Raw genomic sequence first — 27,261 nt, 5'->3', positions numbered from 1 at the left:
TTCTCCATAGTTTACAAACAGTTTTATTCATTTAACGTTTTAACATTTCTATACGACATAGTACACCTTATTTATTATATAGATCTCTAACAATATAAATGTAGACTGTACAAGACGCGGTTTGATCGTTGGAACCCAACGAAATTACGACTTAAGTGTTTACATTAAATAAGTAGAAAGCATATTTTTCAATCGGTAATGTATATATAGGAAAATATTACAAAACAAATCGACTTTGTTTTCGTAGCTATCTAAACGATATTTTCACTTTTTCTTAAATCGCTATCTTATCATATCAAAATGATACTTGACCCCGCTATGTACAAATTTTAATACAACGTGCGCAATTCTACTGATCGAATCATATTAAATGATCGGTGCGATGAAGGAGTTGTAACTTTCCTTTTATCAGAACTTCAAAATACGTACACGAGTATACGTACAAGTATACGTATATTATTTTTAATCATCGTAGGTACTTGGTGATGTTCGTTCTTCGTACTTCACCTTCCATTATATCGATCGTTTTTTTCAATCGAAAACCACCTTCGACGATGCCGGAAAAACCGAACGAACATATAAATAAATAAAACATAATAAATTATAGAACCTTAAATGGTTTCTTTGACGTTGCCGTTGATGGTGGCCATTTCGTGGTCCGTGTTTTTGTTCCTACCGTTCGATATCGTAACGATGTCTTCACAGGTCTGGAAATTTATAAAAGCTTGATTGCTTGTCGGCAATTGGCATTAGAACGCACGGATGACGAATGTTACGAATGACAGTAAAACTGTCCACGATTATCGTATTAAAACAATGAGAGTGAATTACCCATAGTCTCTTGTTGTAATTCTACCTTGTAGGAAGGATTGTCGTACGCCGACGTGCTTTTACGGGAAGATATGTCAGCCTTACTGCTAGTTCTCCTTTTCATGAGCATCATTAAGAGGATCAGGGTCGATAGGATAGCGAGAGATGCGACGATAGCTACCACTACCAAAGGCCCGTAATAATCGCCCTCGTGAAGGGGCAACGATGCAAGTTTCCCCGCTGAAAAATCGGAACGTTCAGTTTTACGTTAGAATCACTGTTATTTCCAGTTTTATTTAATTTTTTAATTATACGTGTACCTTGTTGCGATACCGTGGCCGGCAAAAGTACACCGGGTTTAGTGACGAAATCTTGCACGTTGCTCTTTTTTATTCTTCCGTTTGTCAGGTAAACTTCGAGCCACAAACGATACCTGGTGCCCGGCTTAAGATCGCTGATCACCGTTTTCGGATGCAAGTCGCTCTTGGCGATCTTGAACGTGCTTGTGTCTTCCTTGCCACTGTCACTTTGATAAATCGCTCGATAAATATTCACGTACTTGTCTTCCGGATAAGGTACACCGGTCCAAGTTACTTCCACACCTGTCGACTTGATCGTCTTGATCTCCACTTTCACGTCGAACGAGTATGGATTCGGCTCCATCGAGGTAGTCACTTCAATCTTCCAGGGGAATATTACGATGTTATTATTACAGGGCGATAATATTAAAAGAGAATGTACAGCGGTGAGCTTGACGCTTATGAAACTAACCTTATAGCAATTATTATGACAATTATTATTAACTTCAACCTTTTGTTTCGTAAATTTATTTAACGATTTATTTTATAAATACTCACTGTTTTCTCGTTGACCAGCTCTGTCAATTGTCCTGGGAATGGAACGAAGAGGATTCCGATCTCATAGGCGGTCGATGGCCGAAGATTCTCGATCACGTAATTTCTCACCGCCCTGTGGATCAACGGTGTTCCGGCGTAAACCTTTGCGTCGTTCTCTTTGTATCTTAACTGAACGCCGTCGATAAATTGTGACTCGTATTCCGTGAATTGTCTCCACATTACGTTGATCCACGTGGAATTTGTCTCTGTGACATGGAGCTCAGCGTCAATCGGTATTTGAGGCGGCAGTGTTGTCGCTTCCGTACGTTTCTCCAGCGTTCTCACGCTGTAGATTTTGCTGGTGGGACTGTTGGCCAAATCCTTCAGCTTCACCGTGATCTTCACTTTGTACTCGGTAGAAGGCTTCAAATCGCCCAGCTCGAACTCGAGCTGCGGAGTTGCGATCAGGTCGTTTGGTGGCGCAAATACTTGCGACTTCCAGGTTGATACATCGAAATTTCTGCGCGATAGAGAAGGAAAGTACATATATATACATATATATATTATATAAGATGTATATATACGTATATATTTAGAACATCGCAGGGTTTAACAGCTAAACTTTGTCTGTGTGTTCTATAAGTATAGTCAAGCAAAGAATGTTATAACATAGATCATTTAAGACTCTATTAAAAAGTTACGATAAAAATACGGAATAATATCGTCTCTAATTTTATGCCATTAGATTTTTTCGTGTGCACAACATGTGTCGATGTTGTGTGATGAATTGATACAAAGAGTTGATTGATACGAAGACAATCGAGACGAAGTAAGATTGAAATAAGCTTCGTAGGATAATAAAGCTTTTATTGCTAATTTTATATCGACAGAAATCGGATGCCAGTAGCAAATGATTATGTCGATTTTAAACCTATTTTAGTCTCGTATATCGTATTTTTATCACTTACTAACTTTTTAATAAAGCTCGGAATAACCTACGTTTATAGGAATATTTCTTATTTCTCTAATTTCTGGATAATCTTCGATTAATTTTGATACTGATATAAAGTACGTTTTATCATTGGTGTATCGCAGCTCGACGCGTCCATGAAGTCCAACTAGAACCTGTGGCACCGTGAAAACGAGTCGAACGGTGTTCTCGTCGAGAGCCTCGAGGACCTGTACGGTGACCTCGTCCGAGGAGGAAGCAACAGGGAATCCAGGAATGGCACCAGGCAATGGAAAGCCCGCTGGCACGTTGTGCTCCATACCTAGATTTCACGAACAAAGGTAGTTATTTTAATCACATTGAAACGTCGTTGTATAGGCCTGACGATTCCAAGTAGCACGAATAACTCGAGCGATAAATTAATAATATCACAAAAAATCAGTTTTGTCATCGTAAAAGTCTCTCATGATTCGTTCAGAGATTATCAGAAACCTTCGAACGCGTTCATCAAATTGGTTTTTGGTTTCCTCGAATATTTATAGGGACTCGAGACCATGTGGAACAACGAAGAAACGAAACTTAATGGCAGAAAAAGACGAATCGTTCACGAATTCCATAAAAGATTGTTGCTGAACAGGGACGAACCTGACTGGTTGGGCGTTTGTGCTGCGAACGGATGATTCAAGTGCGTGAGTCCTGAATGCGGTATATGAGCGTCAATGTGAAGCGGCAGAGTGGCGGTTGCGCCACTCGCCACGTTATGGGGTATGGCTGGCTGTCCGGGATAATGTTGGAACGGTCCAGGATTGGGATCGTGTTGCCCGATATGAGCTAAGAGTTCCTCGATCTGCTGGGGAGAGTTCGGTATGTCTGACGTGTGTATGTGATAGGTCGTCTGACCGTTTTCGTCCTTCTGTGTGTAAATATGCGGCTTAGCTGGTTTCTTTGGTCCGTTAGCTGGGACAAAGTATCCAGGCTGTATCTGATTGTTGGACGTGTGTTTCTGACTAGATATCTGTTGATGGATATCGTACAAGCCGGGGTGACCCTCAGGTGGAGCGTGTTCCAATTGAACGAGGCCTGGATGTTGAAGGTTGATCAGATGATACAGTTCCTCAGGAAGAATCTCCTGACCTGGATTTCGTTGGCCCTGTTTCGGTCGACCACCCAATCCTGCCGGAGGCTTGTCGCTGGCGGAAGCTTTCTTCTTTGGATTTACCGGAATGATCACATTCGGGTCGACGTTATCCGGAGCATTGAGCGTCGAGCCTCTGTAAGGTGGACCAACCGCGGCAGAGTTGTCTAGTTGCGCGTTAAAACCATCCTGTGGAATACCCTGACCGTTGTTGGCGGTCGCGATCGTGAATCCTGGCCCCATTTCTTGCTGTGGGTTCAACGGAACGAACTGCGGTTGATCCGTCGCATAGGGAACCTTTTGCACCGGTGGTAGCTTGTTGGGATTCACAGACCCAGGGATGAATTGGTGATTCTCGTTTCCATTCGCGTTTACGTTTGCGTTCATGTTCGCGCCCATCGAGGAGCCAGTCTTGTCCAAGAATTTGTCCGGAGCCAACGGGCCAGGGAAATAGTCGTCTTTATGCGGTTTCGAGATTGGCTCGACCGGTTTCTTTGCGTCCGACTTAGTCTTGATGGCCTTTTCTTTGAGACGTTCAGTTGGCGTCGAAGGTTTTTCGGTATGAGAGGGTAAATGGAACACGTTCTCTATGGTAGGATGCGTAGGCTTGTAATCGGGACTGTATGGTCCGTTGTATGGTACGGTTGGGTGTCCAGGATCCATGGGGTAGTGGAAGAGTCCATGAGTGGTGGTGTCTGTGTGCGCGTGAACGTCTTTCGAATCTTCCCACAAGGAGGAAGTCGCTGGATCCAGTTGGTGGCCGAGCCCAGCCGAATCCGACTTGTTAATCGGTCTTTTGTTATCGTCGATCGTTTGCCGATTGAACGCGTCTGTGGCTAAGGGGCCGGGAAACGCGGGCGTCGCGTTCGTTCCTGCAATGAGTAATAAAGTCGATTGTCACAGAGGTGTTCGTCGAATTGAACAGTGTCGACCAGCCGTCCGAATTCTTCATGCATATTTACAGCGAGAGGTCCGAGTATGTACAAGCGTAGCCGTACAAAGCATGCATTCGCAGTTTCTCCTTCCTGCTTCGATCGTCACTGTAAAGATTCTTTTCGTTCATTGTATCTTTTACGGGGTTTTGGGATATTTTTCTTATGTTAAGTGTAAAGGGAGAGATCTACGAAAGGCAATACATACCGAAGCTAAAGTATACTGAGATGGAATTGCAACTGTAACGAATACGAAAGAACATATGAGATGAAAGGGAGAATGTACAGTGTTTCGTTAAATTGAAAGTCTTCGTCGTTGAACGATGGAAAGTGTGAGACGTGAGGATATATTCGGGTGTATGTACATACACGTCACATTTGCACTGGAGAGTTCCAGTCAGGTCCGCATGGCGGATAAGCGTTCACCCTCTACCCATAACCAATCTAACGTCTCCTCTTCGTGATAGCAATCTCCTCGATGCCACTAACGCGTACGTTGATATCACCGCCACCAAGGAATCGAACATCAACGATTTACGGTACCGATCAAACAAATTTCTACTTTGCAAAATTACATCAGACAGATATACAGGTTGACCCATTTTCGATTACTCTATTCGATAACTTCGATCATTAATTAAACAATAACGGATTTTTACCCAAATGTGGATACATTTTTAAGTCAAGAAATAGCGCTTAAATACAGATCCGTTTTACCTCTTAAAAATTGTATCGAATATTCTTCTGCACATTGTAAGCATTCTGCGAATTTTTGCGTATGTAAATTTCGCATAATCTTTCACGAGCCAGTGGATATAAAAATCCGCAGTCCAATAACTCCTTATTTAATCCAATAATTTCTTCGATTTAGAACATCCTGTATATCTGCTATTTAACGAGGAAGATCGACGCACAGGTTTGCTTAAACGATCTTCCGGTCGTTAACGCGGCCCACGGAAACGGTCGCTTTGTCAGCTCGTTTCTTTGACTATTTTCATGTTTTCCGTCACGCAAGCGCGGATTTACCTGGCGACTGGTTGGATGGATGACTGCAGCTCCACTCCAAGCAACATTCGTCACCGGGTAGATGCATTAACGCGGCCTGATAAGACGGACAAGGTAAAGTAGCAGGTGGTAGAGCCGGGACCGGTGGACAAGCCGCCTGACAGGACACGTTTCCCATCTCGCAGTAACATCGCTTCTCGCATCCGGTTACGTTTGCCGGCAGCTCGCTCCAATTGTCGTACGTGTTGCCCTCGTAATTGCACGAACCATTATTTCTGCATCGCACTTCCTACGATCATGAACATCGTCGATTCAGCGATCCTTCGTGTTATTATGTACACGCGTATCGTTCGCGTTTGCGTACGTTGACGTCTTAGAAAAGATCGACGTTGTCTCAGATATTCCTTGTACAAAATCCATTGACGTTGCATCGCGAAACTTTTTCGTTCGGATTTCCTGGGCTCTCAGCGAAATATAACGAACTTAAACGAGTTTCAGACGATCCGAGACTTACCTGAGGACAGCAGTGAGGAGGTTTCGGGACGAAATTCGGCGGCACCGTCTCCCAGTCCAAACAGTGAGGGTCTAGAACGTCGAGTCCAAAATCCGTGGGACACTCGATCGTCAAACACTCGGTTTTACCTCCTTCGGTGCAAGTGCAGAACGAGATACATTCGTCGTACCATTCCGCACCCATCTTGTACGTTTTCCCCATGTGACTACAGGAACTCTTGTCTGCCATCTTGTCCGAGATATTCGTCTTGATCACTTCCGCGGGAAGAAAAACCTGCAGCGCTGGACCAGTTCGAGTTCCATCCGTTACTCGCACGTAGTACGAGTGTGCAGGATCCAGATTCGATATGATACCCTCTACGTTCACGTATTTTCTCATTTTTACAATACCGTATCATCTATTACGACAATTACGTTCTTAAGGCTAGTCCGTATATTCTCACCTTTGTCAGGTTTCTGCTGCCTCCACACGTGATTGTTGTCGGATATCTCCACGGTCACATCCTGCGGATTCTTAGCCGACAACTTCAGCTTGATCGCCGTCGAGTTCAGTACCTTTACGTCCGTAAGGTTTACGGCCAAGTCGGTCGAGCTTTCCGGTTTGATCTCGTGATCGCCCAAGGTAACGTCGCACAGAGTGATCGTGCAACACGCGTCTCTAAAATACAGGACAACGAAAGCTGACAGAGCGAACGAACATGTAAAACTATTGTTTAATACGTTTTCACCGAAGCAACAACGAGCAACTTTTCGCTAATGTTCCATGTTCTACGAAAAGATTGGCTGGTTGTTGTCCAACGTTTCTCCGTGTTTCTTCTTCGCCTGTCATCAGTAACGAAGGTTCGTTCCTGTTGCCTCTTCCCGTTTGTAAAGATTAAAGAAAATTAAGAAACACGCGACAGAAGCAAACGTTCCAATTCGTACAATTTGTTGACTATTCCGCAGCTAGTTTTCAGGAACAAATATCGCATTGAAATCGAAACACACTGTCGCTTTACCGAGGACAGAGCGTTGGCTGAGGAAACATAGGGCGACAACAGGCGACGAAAAGTTCCAAGAAAGTTGGTTCGATGAGAACGCGTCTTAACTTCGAACCACAAATTTCAGAGCAAACTGTAGAGAAATCGGGAACGACGATTCCCCGTACCTTGGGTCGGTGAGCACGACGCAACGATCGTGTTGGTTCGTCACCGAAATCGTGTCGTTCGGAGGACATCTTTGCTGGCACTTTAAATTGCCTCCCGCTTCGCAGATGCAGACCCTGGAACAGCCATCTTCCACTCGTTGACCCCTCATTATCGTTTTGTTCCCAAAGACGCATGTTTCTTCCGGTTCGGGCGCTGCACGACAAGAACGTAAGATTCGACAAAATAATATGATGCCTGACATTTTAACATACCGAACTCACCTGAATCGGCGGCACAGACCAAAATGGCGCAGCACGCTTCCTCGTTGACGATCTTCTCTTGACACAGCGGATCCTCGATTCCACGGTTCGCTCGAACGTACGGCGAGGAGCAAAGCGGCTTGCAGTCTACGGCTACGCCATTTTCACCGCACACGCACTTTTCCTCGCAACCCCTAACGATCTTCTCTCCGATGGTGTACGTTCGGTTTCCTTCCACGCACACGTTCACCGTTGGTAGCAAAGTCGAGGAGATATTTATGGCCGTCTCGTTGTGAGATGCCACGTATTCGCCGCCTGCGTGAAACATCAACGTTCGTTTCTTTCGTTGTTTGGAAAACGCCGGACAATGAACTTCTAATTTAACCAAAAACTAAGTCGATCAAGTCAAGATTCTTTGCGAAGTTATCAATTTTACATTATCCAGCTACCTACTTGGTACTCGACGTCTCAAAGAAAGACATCTTAGTTTCATGAATTTATTTGTCACAAGGAAATGATATAAATAGTTGTAAATCCCAAGGGAAATTTGAAGAAATAACGCTTACGATTGTCGTTCTTCTGTGCATTTTAATTTATCGAGTCGATCGTTGTACGCGGAAGAGAAGACACGTTGTCCTACAGTTTTCTCACCTTCGACTTCCTTGTCATCGTCGTCCATACTGACATCACTCAGATCGGTGATGTTCGAGTGCAAGGAATTGGTCGGTTCTGGCGCCGACATATTCAAAGCTCTTCCTCTGGCCGCTGTTGTCTCCTCCACCGCGTGAACACCTTCCGTGCTACTCTCTGTGGACGAGGAATAGTCGCTGGTCGATGATTCGATCGGTATCGAGAAATTCGTTGCAGTTACGATAGGCTCGCCACGAAATAGAAAGGGTATCGTAGCTGCTACGGTTTCCATCGATCTCGTGGTCGCTTCTTCGACCGATATCGACGACGATGACGACGACGACGACGACATCGGCATCGTCGTCACGGTGGTCGCGGCGTCGTTGCTTTCGCCGCGTTTCAATTCATCGTCCTTGAAGGTTTTCTGGTATTTTTGCTCGGTCTTGACCTTGAAGTCAATCGGTTTCTTCTTAGGCTCGATGGTGGTCTTGGAGTCCTGTTCTTTGCTCGGGTACTCCGATTTGCGGTCGATCGTTTCATTCCTCGCGTCACCGTGTAGCGGTTCTACTGCTGGTATCTCCTCGATAACGGCGCCTGAAAATTCGATGAATGCTCCTCATAAAATACGTTCGAGATCAATTTTAGTTTCGAGTTTCGAGATCTTGTAATTACAATTTGTATTTCGATAAATTCATAGTTCTAATTGTGGAATCTGTTTAATTTCACTTCATTTCCTTTACTCGATTAAAAAATCAGTGGCTCGTGTTTTTTATACTTCAAGCATTGTGTTCTACGATCGTTATCCGAGAATTGCTCGATAATGAACAATTTTTCAGATGACCCAGATACCGAATATTCGATCACCGAGATCGAGACATATCGCATGGTTCGACGTTTAGGATTCAGAAATGATCTGTCGTTAAGTATGAGATTAAATTCGTTATCGTTCGGTAGTCAGTTACAGACCAACAACTTGTAATTTATATCGTCGTTACAGTTGTGACTTCGATTATATCTCGTGGCACGTTATCCAAATTTCCTTTCATACGTTCTTTTCTTATTCTAAATACGTACACAGCATTGGAATATCAGTTTGGCTGTCGAACGTACCGATACTCATCGAATAGAATCGTTGCGTTTTAAGATTCGAAATCATCGAGCAGCTCCGTAGCGCGTTTTGTAACAGCGATATATATCGACCTCGTCCATTACACGCTCGCGTTACTTTCTCCTCACTGACATGTATCTTCTGTGCTATCCATCTCAGCATAACGAACTCTGTACTACTATTATTATTACAATTATCATTATATACAGGGCGTACCGAACTTCCCGAGACTAGGATTACTTAACTGGACTCTATGAAACACTCGACGTACACGATCTCGTAAGAATGTTACATCTGCAGATCAAAGAGAAGAGACGGCGCAACATACGTTTGTTTTGCAACTACGCCGCGTTCATCCAAAGAACCTCGTCTCTCCTTCTTTTTATCTATGCCCATCGACTACGCGTCACGCTTCCATCATTTCGTCATAAAGATTTTTAAAAGTCAATACACTACAATACACTATAGTCGCGAAATCATCGACCTCCTAAATTACAAACGCGGAGGTGAGTCGAATTTATGACACTTTCAAGCGTTTTCGCTTCCTTATCTTAACTCTACTGCGATTATAGAATTCTGATCTTCTTCTTACTTTAGTAGACGAGAAAGATCTTCAACAATTAAGTTATCAAGAAAATTAGATAAAATTATATTTAAGAAGATATTTCACAAAATATTAGAAAATCACGGATACCAAAGACAACCGTCCCATATTTCGCTTAAGTTTGAGCTACTTCTCGCGATTAAAAAGAATTTACGCTTACGTTAAAAATGAACGTAGCAGGGTCGAAGCTGACGGTGACAGAAACCTGAACGACAGGTTCGAACGCTCGAGGTATCGCGTTTCCTAGCTGTTGTATCCGAATGCTATTAGAAGAATCGCGAGAAGAGAGAAGCGGAGAATCGCCGTTTTCATGGATGTTTCGCAACGGCATAGATTCATCAGCGATATTATGACGAGGCAGAAACTTTCCATCCGGGGCTGAAAACGCGCACGGGATGCGCTGTTACGTCAAACAAGCTGGCCGATCTCGTCGTTCCCATCCACCGTTTCTTTCGCCGATTTACCCGCGGTCGAGATCGAGTTTTTGCCCTGCAACGAATGGTCGAACCGTGCAAAAGTAACGTAACAGTATCGCGAGCCGTTTCTGCGAATCGACCGCGTCGATCGTTTAGATCGTTAGAGGTTCGCATTTAGGTCGCAAAGGTGTACGGCGTCGCGTATTTTCCAACTTTGCAAGTTTCGATTCAGACGGAACGACTATTGTTTCTTCGGATTCTTAGTTTGTCGAGGAATCTTCACGATGGACACTTTAAAAGCGGATGTTTCGACCGGTTGAGAGTGGGAAGACGCGTCGATTGGTCGGTTCCTATCGAAAGTCGGACCAGGCCATGACTTTTATCGCATGAATGGGGAACCGTAACGGTGCGACCGGTTCACACGAGGCCACTGCTCGTCATCGGGATCCACCTGACGTCGGTGGCCGGTCGCTTCGAACACAGCGTGTAACGATTTTACGCGTAAGTAGGTGATGGTCTCCTTTTCCGCCCGGACGCATACATATGCATCGACGCTGGCCGAAAGAAGGACCCAGTACCCTTCGTGTCGCGTTCCTTTCGTTACCTGCTGCTCTTCCAATGGAATTTTTCCGTGCACAGAGTGAGAAGGTTTAAGAAAGATATTTTATGTTCCATTAAAAAAAATTTCACCATACGTGTTCCAGCAAGCAGTACAATTTTGTCCCCTGGAGTCTCTTCATACGATCATTCAGGTGTTTCCATTAAAATGTTCCAGCTTGTATGTTTAAAGATAGATTTTCACGTTGTATATTAATTTTATACTAAATATATGTACTACTCTATTTTTATTGTTATAGAAGTCACACTTTTTCGAGTCGTGGAAACGTATCGCGACAGAAAATAGAGTTCTAACTGAATTAACGAGGAGACCAAAGAAACGATAATTTTAATAGTTGAAACGCGTGATTAAATTTAAACTGTCAACCTTTGACTTACATTGCTGCGATCTTTAGCCTGTCATTTTTTATAAAAAGCTTCTCCGAGAAGAAAGGAGGAAACGTGGAAACCTTTCGAAGCCCGTGTTGCGTGTGCTCAAAACGATCTAACTGCATCCTGCGCCAAGTGTTTCAATTCGAGATCGTAGCCGCGAGATTATTTTCGAGAGCATATTTTATAGTTTCTAATACGATCTGGACTAATTATTAACGCTTAATTTAATCGCACGATGATCGAACACTGATGCTGCATTGCTTGAAAAATCCTGTTTCTCGGATGAAAAAGATCCACTGCACCCAAGGACGTCCAGTGCAACGATACTTCACAACCGATCACTCGATGAATGTCGTTGCATCATTCGAAGAGAACTGTGGCCGAAGAGTTACGGTATACGTATTCCCCTAACTTTTGGTAATCGTGATTCGTTTCAAATACGCAAATATATGCCAAACGCGTTGTTTCTCGTTCCAATGAATAAATTGATACATCATAGTCTTTCGTCCCTCCTCATACAGTACTTAAAGCAGATTTTACCAATGCTTTCGGCAAACTTTTACGTTTTACTTTTCTCCTAACAGATAATCGTTCGATTCTCACGAGATTTAGGTCGGCATACCTCTTCGAACATAACGGAAGATCGCTTCGAGAACGTTCTACCATCCAATGAAAATGGAGAACAGCTGGTTTGGACGTTATTATCGAGAAATCTGCTTCCGTTTGCGAGGAACGATTCGGTTTCGACCCCGATGAGGCCGCGGGACAAGAAAGCTGGCCGTGGAACGCGGAATTACTCATCGCGCATTAAGAGGATCTTCACTCGGCTTCCTCGTTGCCGGAAGTCGCGCGTCGTCCGTGAACCCAAGCCAAGAACGAAGCGTTCGACCGCGTTTAATTGTTAACCGCGCGCTCGACTTTCTTAAACGCGATTACGTAATTGAACTTGAAGAAGAAAACGCTCCATTTACAATCTTTGTTCGTAATTTTCTTTCTGCGTACTTTCCTGTTCAATCACCTCTGACTGAACTCGTCTTTGAAATCGTGAAACGTAGCTACCGAAGTTAGGAAAATTGGTCAGTGTCCCGTCACGAGTAATGTCGTTATCAGGTATATTTGCCAGCGTCTCGACATGTTTATCATCGAAAATGAGGTGTTGGTGGTTTCAATTTCGTGCAGGCTAATCGCGTTAACGCTCGAGGTATCCTCTGCTCGCAGTCACGGCGCGAATTTCGTTCCGGTTCTGCGTTCACGGAACCCTCGCGATCATAATCCAACGAGCAAAGAAACTCCTGGAGCAGCTTCTGTCGTTCCTCCCGAAGACCTTGAACCGCGCTGCTTCTCCGTAGAAGAACAGCCATTAGCGTAGCCTAGGTCGAAACAGACGCAATCACGGTGGAAGAGGAGAGGAGAGCGTTTGAATTTTTCTCGAGCAAAGTTCAAATTGAACGGAATGTAAGAAAGTTTAGGCGATTGAGACCAGAAAAGAAATCTCTGTAAAACGTACTCGTTCCTTTGCGAAACACTCGGCGAAAAACTTATCTCTTCTACGTATAAAGTAGACTTCCAGGAAAAAGAGAAATTAAAAGTATTTCGAGTTTGAAAACGACTAATTGGTAGAAACACGAGGCAGCAACTTCGCTCCTTCATATTTCATGAGCAGAATCTGGATTTTTATGCAATCTCATGTGTTTATCAATTATAACTAGATTCCACATGTTTATGTAATTTTATATATTTATGGACAACGAAGTGGAACCACGATAGAATATTATTTTACCCAACCAAGTGTTATAACGAATACTTCGGCTCGGATGAATTTTAAACTCTTTTAAATATCTCAGAAATGGATAACTAAAGAAATGAAGATCAAATAGAGATTCGTTTCGTCCTGCTAAATATCATCGAGTACTTCGCACGTTTCTGCACGTTACGCGCGTTCTACATACACGTATGTGCGCTCTTACGTTCTTTAATATTCCGTAAGTGCATAAATATCCGTAGTCTATTTGCGAGTGTTCTCTGTGGGAAACGAAGAAAAAGATTGGAAAAAAAAGAAGGGAAACGAAACTGGATGGAAACAGCCAGAAGGTAAAAAGACGAGGGGAAAGGGGGAAGTTAAAATAGTCGGTCACCGAGCGTGCCTTTGACCATACGGTATTCTATCCTACTTGCTACTCGCTGCACGATCATTATTTCGTTCCATACATCACGTTTCGTCGGTCCACTTCTTTTTCATTTTTTAACGACCGATGAGTCGTTAATGAATACCTTTCGGTAGAAATCAAATTTTCATCTCTGCTTGCAAACGTAACAAAATAGACAGAGGTTTGTTTCATTAAGTTCGACACGTTCTTCTTATATTGCTTTTAGTTCCAGTCTCGGCCTCTTCTATGAATTCTTCTAATTCTCGTTATTAATCATCGCTGGAGAGAGAAACGCTAGAGAATAATTCATAAGAGAAAATTCGAGGATAGAATTTCATGGGAAGATGGGACTCTGTCAATCATGTGCACAGTGGCAAAAGTGTTTTCGAATAAACGGAGGTCTGCACGCGCTACTTGCTCGACGGTGGTTTTGCTTCGTACGTTGCATTTCACTTGCCAACTCGCCGGACTTTTCCAGGCGACTTTTACGTTCTGCACGCGACTCCGCGAACGCTGGCTGCTCCCTCGTCTCTCGATCGATGCCGCTTTAACGTTTTTAGCGAACTAAAAGATCGTTCGATTCTTATTTTCAATATGTTAAACGATTCTCGAACTTTCCATGTTTCATTCTCGTTTCAGTTTCAACCGGGGAAAGGACTTTTAATGTCTTGAGGAATTGCTTATCGGTGTAATTGAAATGAGAAATTACCCGTATCGATAACGTTTCGATAATTTCACGTTTCTAAGATTCTTCCATAAATTGTTCTCGAAATTGGAAGACAATTATCTAGAAAATTACGATTTGATTAAAAACGAATGAAAAGAGGCGCAGTGCAGTTAAATCCGCCGGAAACTAAAGATTTAATTCGATAAAAAATGTAGAAACAGATTCAGATCGAGGTCGTCGATCCCTTGTTGCGTGATTATCGAGTTTATCACTTGCTGCAGGCCGAGATATTCCACCGCAGCGAGCGGTTTACGATCCTTGTGCTCGCTTTTGTGCTCCAGTTGATCGACGCGCAATTAATCGATTCCACGGTTCGTCGACCGCGCCGCCTACGACTGAAGAAACGTAAATTTTCACCATCAGCGATCTCTTTCAAATTATTTTTAATATTTCACTTTCGACGATTGAGTAATTGTAAAGATATCGACAATTTGGATCGTCTGCATCTGCCGGGATCTCGTCAAATCTGTCGTTTGCTGTAGCAAAAATCGAACTGATGTTATTCTTTTCGTCATGGATTATTTCAAAAGGCGTAATCGATATCGCAGTGGTCAAAGTCACCGGTCGATTGCCGGATTTTTGCTCGGTAGCATACCTATCCTAGAACCTGTCTTGCCGGAATGTCGCGGAAAAAATGTCACTTTTAGTCTTTGCGTTGCATTTAGTGTAACTCTGAGGTGTATGAAAAACAGGAGGCTGGCATTTCAAAGGCGGTAGCTACGCCTTGAGAAGGAATTCGTACATTCGGACAGGTGTGGTACGATATTCTAAACGACAGATAAATTTAGCCAGAATTTTTCCCGCAGAAATTCGAGCAATTTACCCTGCAATTCTCATAGCCTGGACCGTAAACAGAAATTTTGTCGATTTCTATCCTTATCGGTACGAAACAATGGAACTCAAAGTCCTTCCACTTACACTGTACATTATCTGTACTACATTTATTACCATTATTGTTATTATTATTGTGTATACTAAACTATATATATATCAATTATAAACTATATATTTATTGGAATACGTAAGAAACTATGTTACTTGAACGAATTGTATCTCGCCAGTATTTCAGAGTTTCGCAATCTGGATGAGCTGCGCTGCGTTCGATCGTACCCATTGTCTACGTTTTCTTTTTCTGCTGGTATCGAATCTCGCGCAAATGTCGAGACTCGTGCACAACTAACGGTTTCAATCTCGAGGAAGTAATTGAAGAAATCACGATACCGGAATGCGAAAGGCAAATCGTATTGTCATCGACGCTTCGACACGGAATTCGCAGTCGGCGTGTTATTTACTTGTCACCGCGTCGCTAAGTGATGGAGGACTTGGTGGCTGAAAGTCGTCGAAAGAGGATCCATAGAACTTCGCGATGAGACTTTAGTTCTGCTTATATTACTTGCCCCTTTTTGTTCAACGATTTTTATAGAGAAACACAGTCTTTTCCTTTCGTGGAATCTGCTAAGATAAAGCAACTGCTTAGACACACGTGTATGTAATCTTTTGCGCGTGTTCACACGAGACACGTTGAAATACTTTATTAAATAAACTTTCTAAGAGCATAGGCTTCTATTAAAGGAATCACATAGCTGTTCAACTCGGTAGCAATTTCGAGATGGAGGACTTTTGGTAAGGCTATTAAATTTCCTCGGCTACTTTCTAAGCTGTTCCTCTGTTAAACTAGTAAAGAAAGAATTAGTTCGAAAGCAGCCGAGGGTCGATTCTTCTGGACGAAGAATCATGAAATCGATCGTGCGTCCATGTGTTTATACATACACATATAATTAGTGGATGTTTTTCTCTAAGAATGAAACAAATCATCGCGTCTACTTCAACTTCGATTGGATTTTGTGTTGTCATTTTGACAAATTCTATCAAATTCATGGTCGAAAGAAGTTAGAAAGTAATTTTTGTCACCGCTTATACTTGATGATAGCCTGAACCATACTGCTCCGAGATGTTTTACTATTTTGTTGATATCTTATTTTTCTTTTATTATCGAACGTAGAAAGCAAGCGAAATTAACTCGTTTCAGCTATTATGGAATTTCTAAATTTCTCCAGAAAAATCTCGACTTTTTCCACAAAAAAAAAAAAAAAAATCTTCCCCAATTAGAAACATCAAACTGTCGGTATTATCTGTAGCCTCAATTACTTTTCACGCTATTGGAACTCGAAAGCGATTCATCGAGTAAATATCCAATTACATCTTTCGCTGTTCCGCGTTCGAAGGAAATTACCAAAATCGTGCTAACTTCTGTTAACCTAAAAGAGGAATTGGCTTAAAAAAAGAAACAGAGGAACGTCTTTCCTTCTACATAGGTTTGCGTTGTACTGTGCTTTCACTCCGTTGCTTCGAGATGCCCCGCCCTTCCTGTTAGCACGACGAATAATCGCAAAGGTTGAATAATAGGATCGAGCGCAAGTGTTTTGTGACGCAATCAGTTTGGCAAGCCCGTTTGGCGTCTCGTTTGAGAATATATAATCATTTGTAATATATTTCGAAACTTTTACAGGTCGAATAATAAATCGCGAGTCACGCACCTCTCGTTGATCGTTCTTACGCAGGTTGTCCTTCTCCGCACGACGTCATCGCCGACCGTAACCTATTTTTGTTTTTCTAATTCATTTAGAATTCTTTCAGAAGTAGAAACTCGCGTCCGTCTTCCTAAGAAGCCACGTTCTCCATTGAACAGGGATTGCGAAATTGAAAAACCAATCTATGTTGGAACGATCGTTCTTATCCGGGCATCGAAGTCACCAAGCGCCGGTTAGCCAGGTTTCCGTTAGAAACGCGTTTTTATCACCTCGATGACAGCTGCGTTATCTCACGCGCCTAATTAAATAAATATCTGTAATGCGTTCTTCTGGCCTTTAAGATATGCAACTAGGTATTTTACGATAACGATTTAATTGCGTTAACGACGTTCAATTGAAAATCGATGCGATTTATCGCGCAGAAGTTCGAAAATGAAATACAAGGATCGCGTCGACTGAAACGTGTCTGACAGGACACGGACAGGACAGAAACGGAGTCTAAATCTATTCAGAGGCTATGTTAACCACGGATACAGACACCTCGCGTTTTTCACAGCTATGTTTTCCACGAGCAGCGTATAATACGGACGCTCGCGTGAGAGCAACTTGAGTAATCGTCCACTGGCTTCTCTGTTAGATTCGTTCACCCAAGAACCGACGTGTTTGCATAGAAGAGCGAACGATCTTTACCTTCGTGGTTCACGCGATGCGTCGTTGGAAGGAATCGCGAACGCACGAGGAGAGAGTCACGAGACGGTCGTTGGTTATGGGACGACAGTTTCTATCGGTTTACTTTTTCCCTTGAGCAGCACTTGTCCTGTCTCATTGTTCTCGCGTGGCCGAGAATAGGGCAAGAAAGTTGTTCGGGGGAAAGTTGGGTGAACAGGTTGGAAAATCGAACGCTTTGGGCAAATAGAGAGACGGTGCACCGCGATAACGTAATTAACGTGCCCCACGGGGCATCAGTGTCCAGCGACCATTAGGTGAAAGTCGTTAACCGGGGAACAATGAGGCGGGAAACGCTACGATTCGGACTTAATTATTGCAATTACGAGGAACAACGATCTTTCTTGTTTCATCTTGCGCATAGTGGGCGAGATCTTCGCATCTCGACGAGGAAGAGAAATATTTGAAACGATCCGGCAAGTTCGTCCGCCTTCTATCAGCCTATCCCGGTCATTGTTTTTCGAGCACCGATGAACAGGTTATGCGGATGACCGGGGGTTAGCGTCGCCAGGTTGTTTGCCGTAACAAAGATATCAAGGGGACTAGGCTCGCGTTAAGAATATAAAGGAGGAGGGAATACGTTCACTCGCATATTTATAGTACCGTTAACCAGGTTACTTCGCCAAGTACAGCGACCGCTTACGAGACTTTGGAGAAGCTCGTTAGTCTGCTGTGCAGTAACTTCATCCTAGTACTCGCTTGTTTTCTTCGTGGCGTGTTTTACACGCGTACGACTTTTACTGCGATCCATGTAATCGAGTATCCATGTAACATTACGTCGGTATGAATGTTCTAGCGATTAGCCGATGTTTGCGGAGCACATCGTGTCCCGAATCGCAAAGCCTCCACCGAAACAAAACTTGCTGTTCCTTGAAAAAGTGGCCGCTCGTTGCCGAATATTGCTTCAACGTAGACAAAATGTTTCTGTAAGTTGCTGTTAGTTAGTTCAATTGTCTGGGAAGGTTTAGCAGAAACGAGACGCGGCAAAAGCTCGCTCCACGTCGCTTCAGTGAAGACGAAGCTGAACGCGAATATTTCCTAACGATACTTTTCACCGTTGCACCCGTTATAGCGTTGTGTTTGACCGTTTGACCAGACACACCGATACGTTCCTTTCTCCAGTAGGCAACTGGCGAAGTTAGGATTATTTCGTGGGAAGAATTATTGCTCGGGTGTCAAGCGTGAACGGCGGCCGACGCAGCAGATCGCGTTCACGCAGAAATTAATACAGATCGGTTCCTCGACCGTGTAACGGTATCGGAAAAAAAAGAAGAAAGAAAAAAAGAAACGTAGAACGAAGCACGTTTGATTCTTCGTCGATCTAATCGGGTTACGCGTTTCTCGATACAAGGTAATCGAGTAAGACGGTCACCGTTGCGAACGACAGTGATCGAAGAGTTGTGTACGAACCAGATCGTTTCGTTCGATCGTTACACACGCGAACGCGTGAAATGGGAACGATTCTCGCGTGGGACCAACCGCGGAACATGAAATAGAAAGTCGTTGGCGTTACGCGAATTGAAAAAGATTATACGTATCACAGAGGCGTAATCGTCGTTTAATTAGCCTCTCCCCGCTAGAGAAGACGTTTAACTGGCCGGAGAACTTTTCCAAGATGGTGCAATGCGCATGTACGTGTTCGAATCCTCTCGCACGCCTTTCCAACCGAACCGAAGGACAAGCTTCTGCGATTACCTAGTTTGGCATGCAATTAAAAATCTTCCGTTCTCGCTTTACCGGTCAGGACGAGTGTGGTCGTGGGCGTAATTCAGATCACACACCTGCATTTTCGTCTCTATGCCCTTAATCCACCAAGTATCTCTATAGCCGTAATAACTTCAACGTTAGATAATCAACGTATTAAGAATCTGTTTGCACGCGTTAACACCCGAATTCTTCCGTGTTTCTGTTCTATAATAAATTACTTAATCACCGCTCTTCCGTTGTTAGGCGCGAAATCTTCGACTTGAATGAACAATCGTCGCTCGCTGCATCGGGATAACCCAGATACCGCGTGAAATTCGTCGTTCATTGTTTCCTCAATAATCTCGTACACTGTGCGATCACAGGCAGTCAGAAGCCGCGTTGAGGCACGTAGAAAAAAGACGGAGGATTTGGTCGACGAAGAAAGAGAGACGACGGGAAAGGGACTTGGGAGAAAGGTGGCTACACGAAATTCCATTCTGATCGAATCGGGTCTGTCCGAGATCTAGCAAGCGAGTCGAAATTAACGAGACTAGAGGACGTTTTGTTCGCTCTCGTTATCAATCCGCTAGTCGAGTGATCCTTGGACAATTTGCTCCGAAACATTTGTAATTACAGAATTAAAATCGAATAAAGACAAATTAATTGAAATTAGATTGGAAATGAAAGCATGATACAATATGTTTTTAATGGAAAAGGTACGACACATTCAAAGACAGCAGGTCTATAAATAAAGAAATTGTTACGTCAAACAGATCGACGATTCGAACGACGAGCTAACTGAAACTCCTTGGCTAACAAGTTAAACCCGTGACCGTAGTTAGTCACCGCGCTTGGCTGTTGACGAAACTATTTTCGGCTGAAGAGCTCGGTTGAATCATGTTTACCTGCCCACTGTTTCAGCTGTTCCATTCGTATGCATGACAGGCATCTCCGTTGGCGATCGAGAGAACGATAACTTGGAAAGTCAACAGCTTCGAAGCCTGTAAGTTTTCTTCGTTAGGAAGAAACACGAAACGAAATTCTGCGGAATTCGTCCGATTTCGGTTCACCGCAACGCGACATCCAGCGATCGACGCCGTCCGTCATCGTCAAAATGATTTTCGGCGACTTTTCGCCGTTTCTAATTTGACCGTGTGTTCTCGCCTTTCCTCGCGCGCCGCTGTCGATCCGCTCGACTTTATTTTTTCCAAGGCCGTTCGTGGACACGAATACGTGTCGACCAGTTTGCCAACTGGATTCAACACTACCGTTAACGCGTCTCGAGTCTCTGCTCCTCGCACTATACACCGCCACGAGTCTGTTTACCTTCTCGTTCGACCCACAGGACTGCCACGAGGAACACGTGCCGCCATTGAATGGATTTAGGCGCGCCACTTTCAGTTGTAATTGCAATTTCAATTCTCTGTGGCTTTTAATATTCGTCGATTGATCGGTTCAGGTTGACACGATGCACAGTTTCCGATCATCGAGTTAGTGCCACGCGAAACTTTCGTATTGTTCGTTCTTCCAAGAAAATTAAAAGGGGCGCGTGCAAACTGTCTAATAGCAACATTTATCGACGTAAGAGTCGCGAGTGGAAAATCAAGTAATCGCTATATGTTCGATGAGAATTTGAAGAGTCAAGTAGAATTTGTTATTTACCTGACAGTAATCTGTGTATCATGCGTTTTTAATTCGATAGTCAGGAGTTGTAGATGCGATACCGACTAACTCTGATTTCTGAAACTTTGTGGAGCCATTCTTCGATTTATTTAAATATTCTGTACTTGTTACAGAGAAATGCCAACCGGTTTTGCGTTTCGCAACGTCGATGTCAATCTTTCCCAGCGGATAGCGCAACGAATTCGAGCAACGAATTTAATCGACTATTCGCTACCAGATCGGTTTCGAAATGAGTCCTTAACCGCGTAGAAGTCCCGGATGTGGAACCGAGACGATGTCGCGCGATTTCCATCGACAGCAATCGCGTATCGGTCGATATTCGTGTTAGTGGGCGACCTGGACGTCAGGCGATTTCTCGAACCGATCTTCCTCCATCATCGGCGAAATCTGTTTTCCCTTTTGGGAAAACACGTTCGAAGAAAAGCAGCTTCTTCGTAGAACTATCGCGTGTCTGCTTCTTTTTACGATTTTATTCGCGAGGATGACATCAGTTCTCGAACGAGGACGTGATAGAATTTTTCGCCAGTTTCACGCGGTATACCGTTACGATCACGTCGCTTCGTGGCGATGCTCTCTTATGGTTGCGTTTCACGTCTGCTTTCAGGGTGTCGATGTTCCGTTACGTAACGACCTTTTGCTTATCGCCTCTTTTTATCAGGTCAATTACTTGCTCGATTCCATCAGATCGACCAAACTGTCCAAGATCGGCCAAACATTTCTATATTGGCACGTTCACCAACGATCTGCCATCGAATGTTTGCTAGAAAACACTCGAGATTTTTCCTATCGAAGTGTGAAACGCGGCTCGCGTTTTACCTGGGAAAGACACGAGCGTCGCGGGAAAAAGCGCGAGGCGAATCGCAAGCAATCGAGACTCCGGCGCAGGTCGACAAGAAAGCGCGCGACGAATCGCGGAGGAAAAACACAGCGATGGGAAAAACCAGCCAAAACTCACCAGTGGTGGTTTGAATCGGTGTCTCGACGTCAGCAGCCGACGACAACGCGACGACCCCGCCTATCAGGCAAAGTCCTGCGATCGCGCGCAGAAAACATCTTTCCTGGATACGCATCCTACCGCATTCTTCTGTTACGCTGTTCAAACACCAACCGTGCACTCACAGGCTAATTTGTCATACGATCAAACCGTAGGTAAACGAAACGAAACTCGAACAAACGCACAAAGACAGCAAGCCTTTTAAATGCCAAACGATCGAAGATAGACTGTCCTTTCTTCTTTGTCTTTCACGAATTATCGGCGAATAGACGACTTTATTTAGCGTAATAGCGAAGGGTCAAAGCCTTCCTACGAGTTGTTGCAGCTCGAAGAGGGTAACAACACAAACGAGGTACGCGCGGTTCGGTTCACTCGGTTCACTGGTTTGTTGCTGGTCGGTTCGGTCGCGATCCGTGCCGAGGCCGGAGGTGAAGTGCACCGGTGAGCGGGATCTACCTCCTCCTTGCCGGTGTTGGCGTTGTTGCCTCGCTTACCTTTCATTCCTCCTCTCCGGCCAGCCGGAGAATTCTCCACGCTTACCTTGCTACAGGCTCGCCACGCGATTCTACAGGCTGTTCCCGGAAAGCTGGACGATATCGACGCCTTCGATTCGCCTTCGATTCACCTTCCACTTGCTTTCCACTTGTCTTCCACTCGCCTTCCACTCGCGTCGCTAACACTCGTTCCGGGGGAAGATCGATTCCTGTGGGACAGGCGGCTTCCTGTTATGCTTATTTCCCCTTCTGTTTTGATCGTGGCTTCCTTGGAGATTTCTACCGAGGGTTGGTTGTAACCCAAAACGGTTGCCTTCAATGAGATTTCGCTTGGATTGAGAACGACTATTTATGCATCTTGTTGGACTAAACAAACTTACGGATTAAGATGTTTACAAAAAGTGCAGTCAAATATCGGCCATCAGTCGATAGTTTGGAGGAAATTACTTTTAATTAGGTTTGGTTCTGTTCGTAGCAATTCGTATTCCCGCTATCGTCGAAAAAATCGGGTACGATACGAGGATTATTATAGCGGAGTATTGAAATAATATCGCGCAATGTTATACCTAATAATTACATGTTATATATTGTGTAATAACGTTATTCCGATATTATATTTTATATTATATATTTACAATTTTGCATGGAATAATTGTATTTTATAAACACTTATTCGATATCGGAATATACCGGTTTTACCCTTGCGAGAAATTTTCCGTGAAGTTTCTTTGATCCTGTTGCAACGCGCTAGGTCAATCGTCCTCGCGTTGATCGCTGAATCGCGTAATTGCTGCCTTCTTATTGCTTAGCGAGACGACAGAAAAACGTGCGTGGCACGAATCGAAGGACAAGCGGCGCGATGTTCCACGGCCAAAGCGGCGAAATCGAAAGTAAATTGTCCGCTGTCGCGTATTTTCATCGTTGATCGATCGTCACTTCGCTGGCCGAATAAAATGTTGCGTGCTACGTTACAATGTAATTTTAGAAACAGTTTCACCTTACAAAACAACGCGACGATACGATCAGAGACAATCGCGAACGCTCTTTCTCCTCCCAGAAACTTTCCTACTTTTTTTTTTTACGAACCAATTAACACACAATTGTTCGAGCTGCACTGCGATGAGCACACGCCTTGGAATTACCAGCCGATGCAACGTAACACCTCGTTAAATGCATTTGGAATTCGTTTCACGGACTCGTCACACGTCGATCCCGTTTTTTTATGCCGTTCCCGTAGGACAGATATATGTGTTTTATTTCCGAATGCCAACAACTTCGTTCGAACAAACTCGTTTTGTATTGTGTATTTTAAATTAATTCGCATACGCAGCCATTCCGGAGCTCGCACGCGATACGCAATTACCGGACAAGATCAGCTCGAGATCTTCGGATTGGAACAAGACGTAATTTCAGCGCCGACCTCGTTTTCAGAGTTCCTCGTTGCATCGCCAAGCTCGTGGTTTCTTCTTTGTTCGCTGAGAGGTGCAGCAGGTAGACAATTAAGAAATCAGGATGACTTGTAGACGAACAATCGTCTTGGCGAGGATACAACCGGAAACCTTTGAATTCTCTTTCCTGGAGACTTGTGAAATAAATTTCCCCTGTTGGACAGGGCGATGCGCGTCACGGTTCTTTTTATAGATTTCCATCCAGTTCCTTGTTCTTTCCAGAGAAAGTGTTAGTGGGTCAAGGTAGCGAGACATCGGAGGTGAGAGAGCGGTGGGAGAACGGAAGAACAGTACCCTCCGCTTTGTTGCTCGATTTAAGAAGATCAAACGGTTACAGTAGTCGTAATTCGTGTCGTGTTGGACGAGTGGAAAGTCCTGTTTAAAAATCGAATACCGGACGCACGTGGAACGCCAGTGAGCAGATCAGAACGATGTTTCCTCGTAAATGAGTCACCCGGTAGACGGATCGGTCCGGTCGAGGACGATCTTCGACTAAGTTTGGCCGGAGAAATCTTTCGCGAGGAAAAGGCGAGCGGATTCTGGCGAGGTTCTCGTACGCACGCGGCCTCGCCTTCGCAATGATAGCGCGTGTTCGTGTTGGTGTCTTATGTCACGCAGTTGAACTAGATTCGAACTACTCGCCAGACGCTGGAAAATCGCTACACATCATCTTGTCCGATCCTTTGAATCATAAGGGTTTTAAATAATCTTTTAACATCAGGATTATATCACAGCCGTACACATCTTACACCGTATACGACTTGGCGTGAAGATCAAACCGTAAGATTCTCTCGTCATGGAAAACTTACTGGCGCGATAACACTCACACTCTGGCACGAATATTCCAATGTCTCGAATATTTTAAAATTTTCAATAAAATTCAGTAATGGAACTTTTACCTGTAAACGATGGTAGAATTCGAAATTTGTAGGCTACGTGTTGCCTATCCGAAGTTTTGACAAAACGGGGGATTAGTCATCGGTACGCGTTCCGGATTTTCCATGGGGACAATCGGTTTGAGAATCATCGCGTAGGATTGCCACTAGCATCGTAATGAATCTGATTATTCATAAGTGATGCTGTCATTGAATGCTAATTAGTCGTCTGGTACCTTCGATATTGTAGCGTTACCGTAGGAAACATTTGCAACATCTAATAATCAATAAATTATTGCTCTTTCAAATGTTTATGGATCGAAGAAACAAGGAAGGCAACGCGGAAAGTGTAACACGTGCGAAGAAGACCGGGATGAAAGCTCGAGGAGAGGCCGAGATTCGGTGAAAGCGTGCCGAATAATCTGCATGTTCACGCTTCCCGTTAATTTCTACCTTGTATCACCGTGCATTATCAGCCAGCTGTTTTATCTCCCTTTTCCATTATTTATTACCTGTTGCGCCGCACGGGTGGAACAATGAACGGACACGCGTTTAGAAAACGCTAATCCGTTGCTATCCTTGTTTTATGTTTCCTTTCCAGCCGTTTCTCTCCGATAGTCGTACCTAACATTATATTGCAAATATTGTCTTAGAAGATACGATAAGTTTATCTTTATTGACTGCCTAACTTTCATATCACTCTCAGTGGCTGATAGAAATAAAATAAAAAGGGATTAAAGTACTTTTGAGGAAGGTAGATTACGCGTATCGTTATATCGAATGTAATCGTACGAGGTGTATGAAAATAACGAGAAAGTATTCTCTTGTTTTCTATTTCACTGTGATTGATCGAATCCTGCACACGTGTATTCTTATTAATTTTAATTAGAAGGTGTATTTCGATTCCTAGCTGATCTTACCTCTATTATCGCAATGATCTCCCCTGACATTTTTGCCGAATCTTTTTTAAACATTTTCAGATGTGCTTATAGACCAGACGAAAGAAGAAAACTTCCTCGATTAATTGAACAGTTATTCTCTAATTTAATCTACGTAACGAAGGTACACATGTTATCGACCAGAAGGAGTAATCAGATCTTAGGAAGAGATCGCGATATCGGCGCAATTTTTGAATGTCTTTTGAGGTACACATCCGACTTCGACTCTATTGTTATAACATAGAGTAGCGTGGTTTCCGATTACATAAGTCCATCTAAACACACAATGTTCGCAGATCAATTTCGATGGCAGCCGAACTCGTATGTAGAAGTCCTTTTGATAATTTGGCAGCAAAAAGTTGTCGATTGTGTTCTCCAATTGAAGCGGATATTTTTCGAAACACATTTCGGTCTCGAGATCCTTCGGTCCTTTCAAGGGGCACAGACTGAACGAGAAGCTTCCCAGGTCGTTACTAATCAGTTTCACAGTTACGTTGACAATGTCGTCTACTTTGTACCTAAAATAACAGAAATATTAATCAACGTGGCTTTCGAGATATCTCGAACCTTGGAAATCTAGATTTTAAAGCGTTCGCATTATAAAAGTGTCATCGCTAAGATAAGAAATCATTCGTAGCATTTGGATAGAAGGTGATTTTATTTACCAAGTGTTATAACGACAATTATATTTTAGATATTTTATATATTATATATATCTCTTTGTATTTATTCCATGTATTTTGTATCTTTACATTTTTAAATAAATGTACAAAATTCCGCTGTCCAGCGAGGAAATGAACTTACCTTTGGACGATCACGCCGGTTCCATAACGTCCACCGTTTTCATTTGGTCTAGGTCGTGGTATAGCGTAATCGTCACCGCATATTCCACACAATCCATCATTTTGCGTGAACTGAATCTGCGAGGCAAAACGAATCGATTCATTTCTTTTTCATTTCTCGGTCACATCTCCAACGTCGCCTTCTCGAAACCTTCTTTTCTACATTTCTGTCAGGCGTGTTGCAGTTCCAACGTGCGAGGATTTTGTTTCTTGTCGAATCGAAATTCGTCTTCGATAGAATATCTTAATACTGTCTGATTGATAACAAAACTATATCTAGTTTGCTTTCTATATTACTATATCTACAAAACTATATTTACTTTGCTTTCCATAAAATTTCACTTATTATTTCAGAGCAGTGAATAGAATTCTTACGGTCGGTCCTCCGCAGGAAAGTTCATGGTCGTTGACATTTACTTCAACGGGGAATCCCTTGCGCCAGGCGCTGCTTCTGCTAATGGGATCAACCATTATGCCTTGTCCATGAATTTCCCAAAGTAAAATACCCAACAGGCAGCTGATTAATGAAGATTTCGCGAATGTCATCATCGACTTCTTGGCCGCGCGTTCTCTTACGATCGACGTACTATGAGCTGTTCTGTTCCGACATCCTTATATAGCATGACTCGTTGAAGTATCGCAAGATGTACAGAAACCAATGTTCGATCGGCGATTATCTTATCACGTTGAAAGAATTACGTTCAACATTATGATTGCATCACAATGGTTTCATTGTTTACTGCCTTTGGCACAGCAACATGAATATCCATGTAAGAAGAATTTTCAGTAATATGTCAATTTTTGATTTGAAGAAGGAGAAAAAAGAATTCCATTCACCATTTGTTACTTGTGTAT

At 43.4% G+C, this 27,261-nt stretch overlaps 2 protein-coding genes and 1 long non-coding RNA gene across 3 annotated transcripts; 1 reads left to right on the top strand and 2 right to left on the bottom strand.

Moving 5' to 3' along the window:
- Positions 1-7: 7 nt before the first annotated feature.
- Positions 8-10,364, bottom strand: LOC126872074 (putative epidermal cell surface receptor). The gene is given in 15 exon segments (XM_050631602.1): positions 8-707; positions 857-1,050; positions 1,131-1,491; positions 1,668-2,166; positions 2,719-2,917; positions 3,241-4,602; positions 5,689-5,956; positions 6,182-6,537; positions 6,624-6,838; positions 7,328-7,520; positions 7,589-7,882; positions 8,219-8,809; positions 10,203-10,269; positions 10,271-10,300; positions 10,302-10,364. Coding segments are annotated over 15 exon segments (4,773 nt in total). The 5' UTR covers positions 10,350-10,364; the 3' UTR covers positions 8-611.
- Positions 2,014-26,908, top strand: LOC126872081 (uncharacterized). The gene is made up of 3 exons (XR_007691838.1): positions 2,014-2,148; positions 2,742-2,936; positions 26,761-26,908. It is a non-coding gene; the product is annotated as an uncharacterized LOC126872081 (long non-coding RNA).
- On the bottom strand, positions 25,647-27,261 carry LOC126872067 (uncharacterized). The gene is made up of 3 exons (XM_050631585.1): positions 26,782-27,261; positions 26,369-26,484; positions 25,647-26,082 (listed from the first exon to the last, which is right to left on the bottom strand). Exons 1-3 carry the CDS (start codon positions 26,953-26,955, stop codon positions 25,725-25,727), a joined length of 648 nt encoding a protein of 215 aa, XP_050487542.1. The 5' UTR covers positions 26,956-27,261; the 3' UTR covers positions 25,647-25,724.

Source organism: Bombus huntii, chromosome 12, assembly GCF_024542735.1.
Source record: "Bombus huntii isolate Logan2020A chromosome 12, iyBomHunt1.1, whole genome shotgun sequence".
NCBI classification, from domain to species: domain Eukaryota; kingdom Metazoa; phylum Arthropoda; class Insecta; order Hymenoptera; family Apidae; genus Bombus; species Bombus huntii.
The sequence above is the reverse complement of the archived record's forward strand: the minus strand, read 5'-3'. Positions and strand labels throughout refer to the sequence as shown.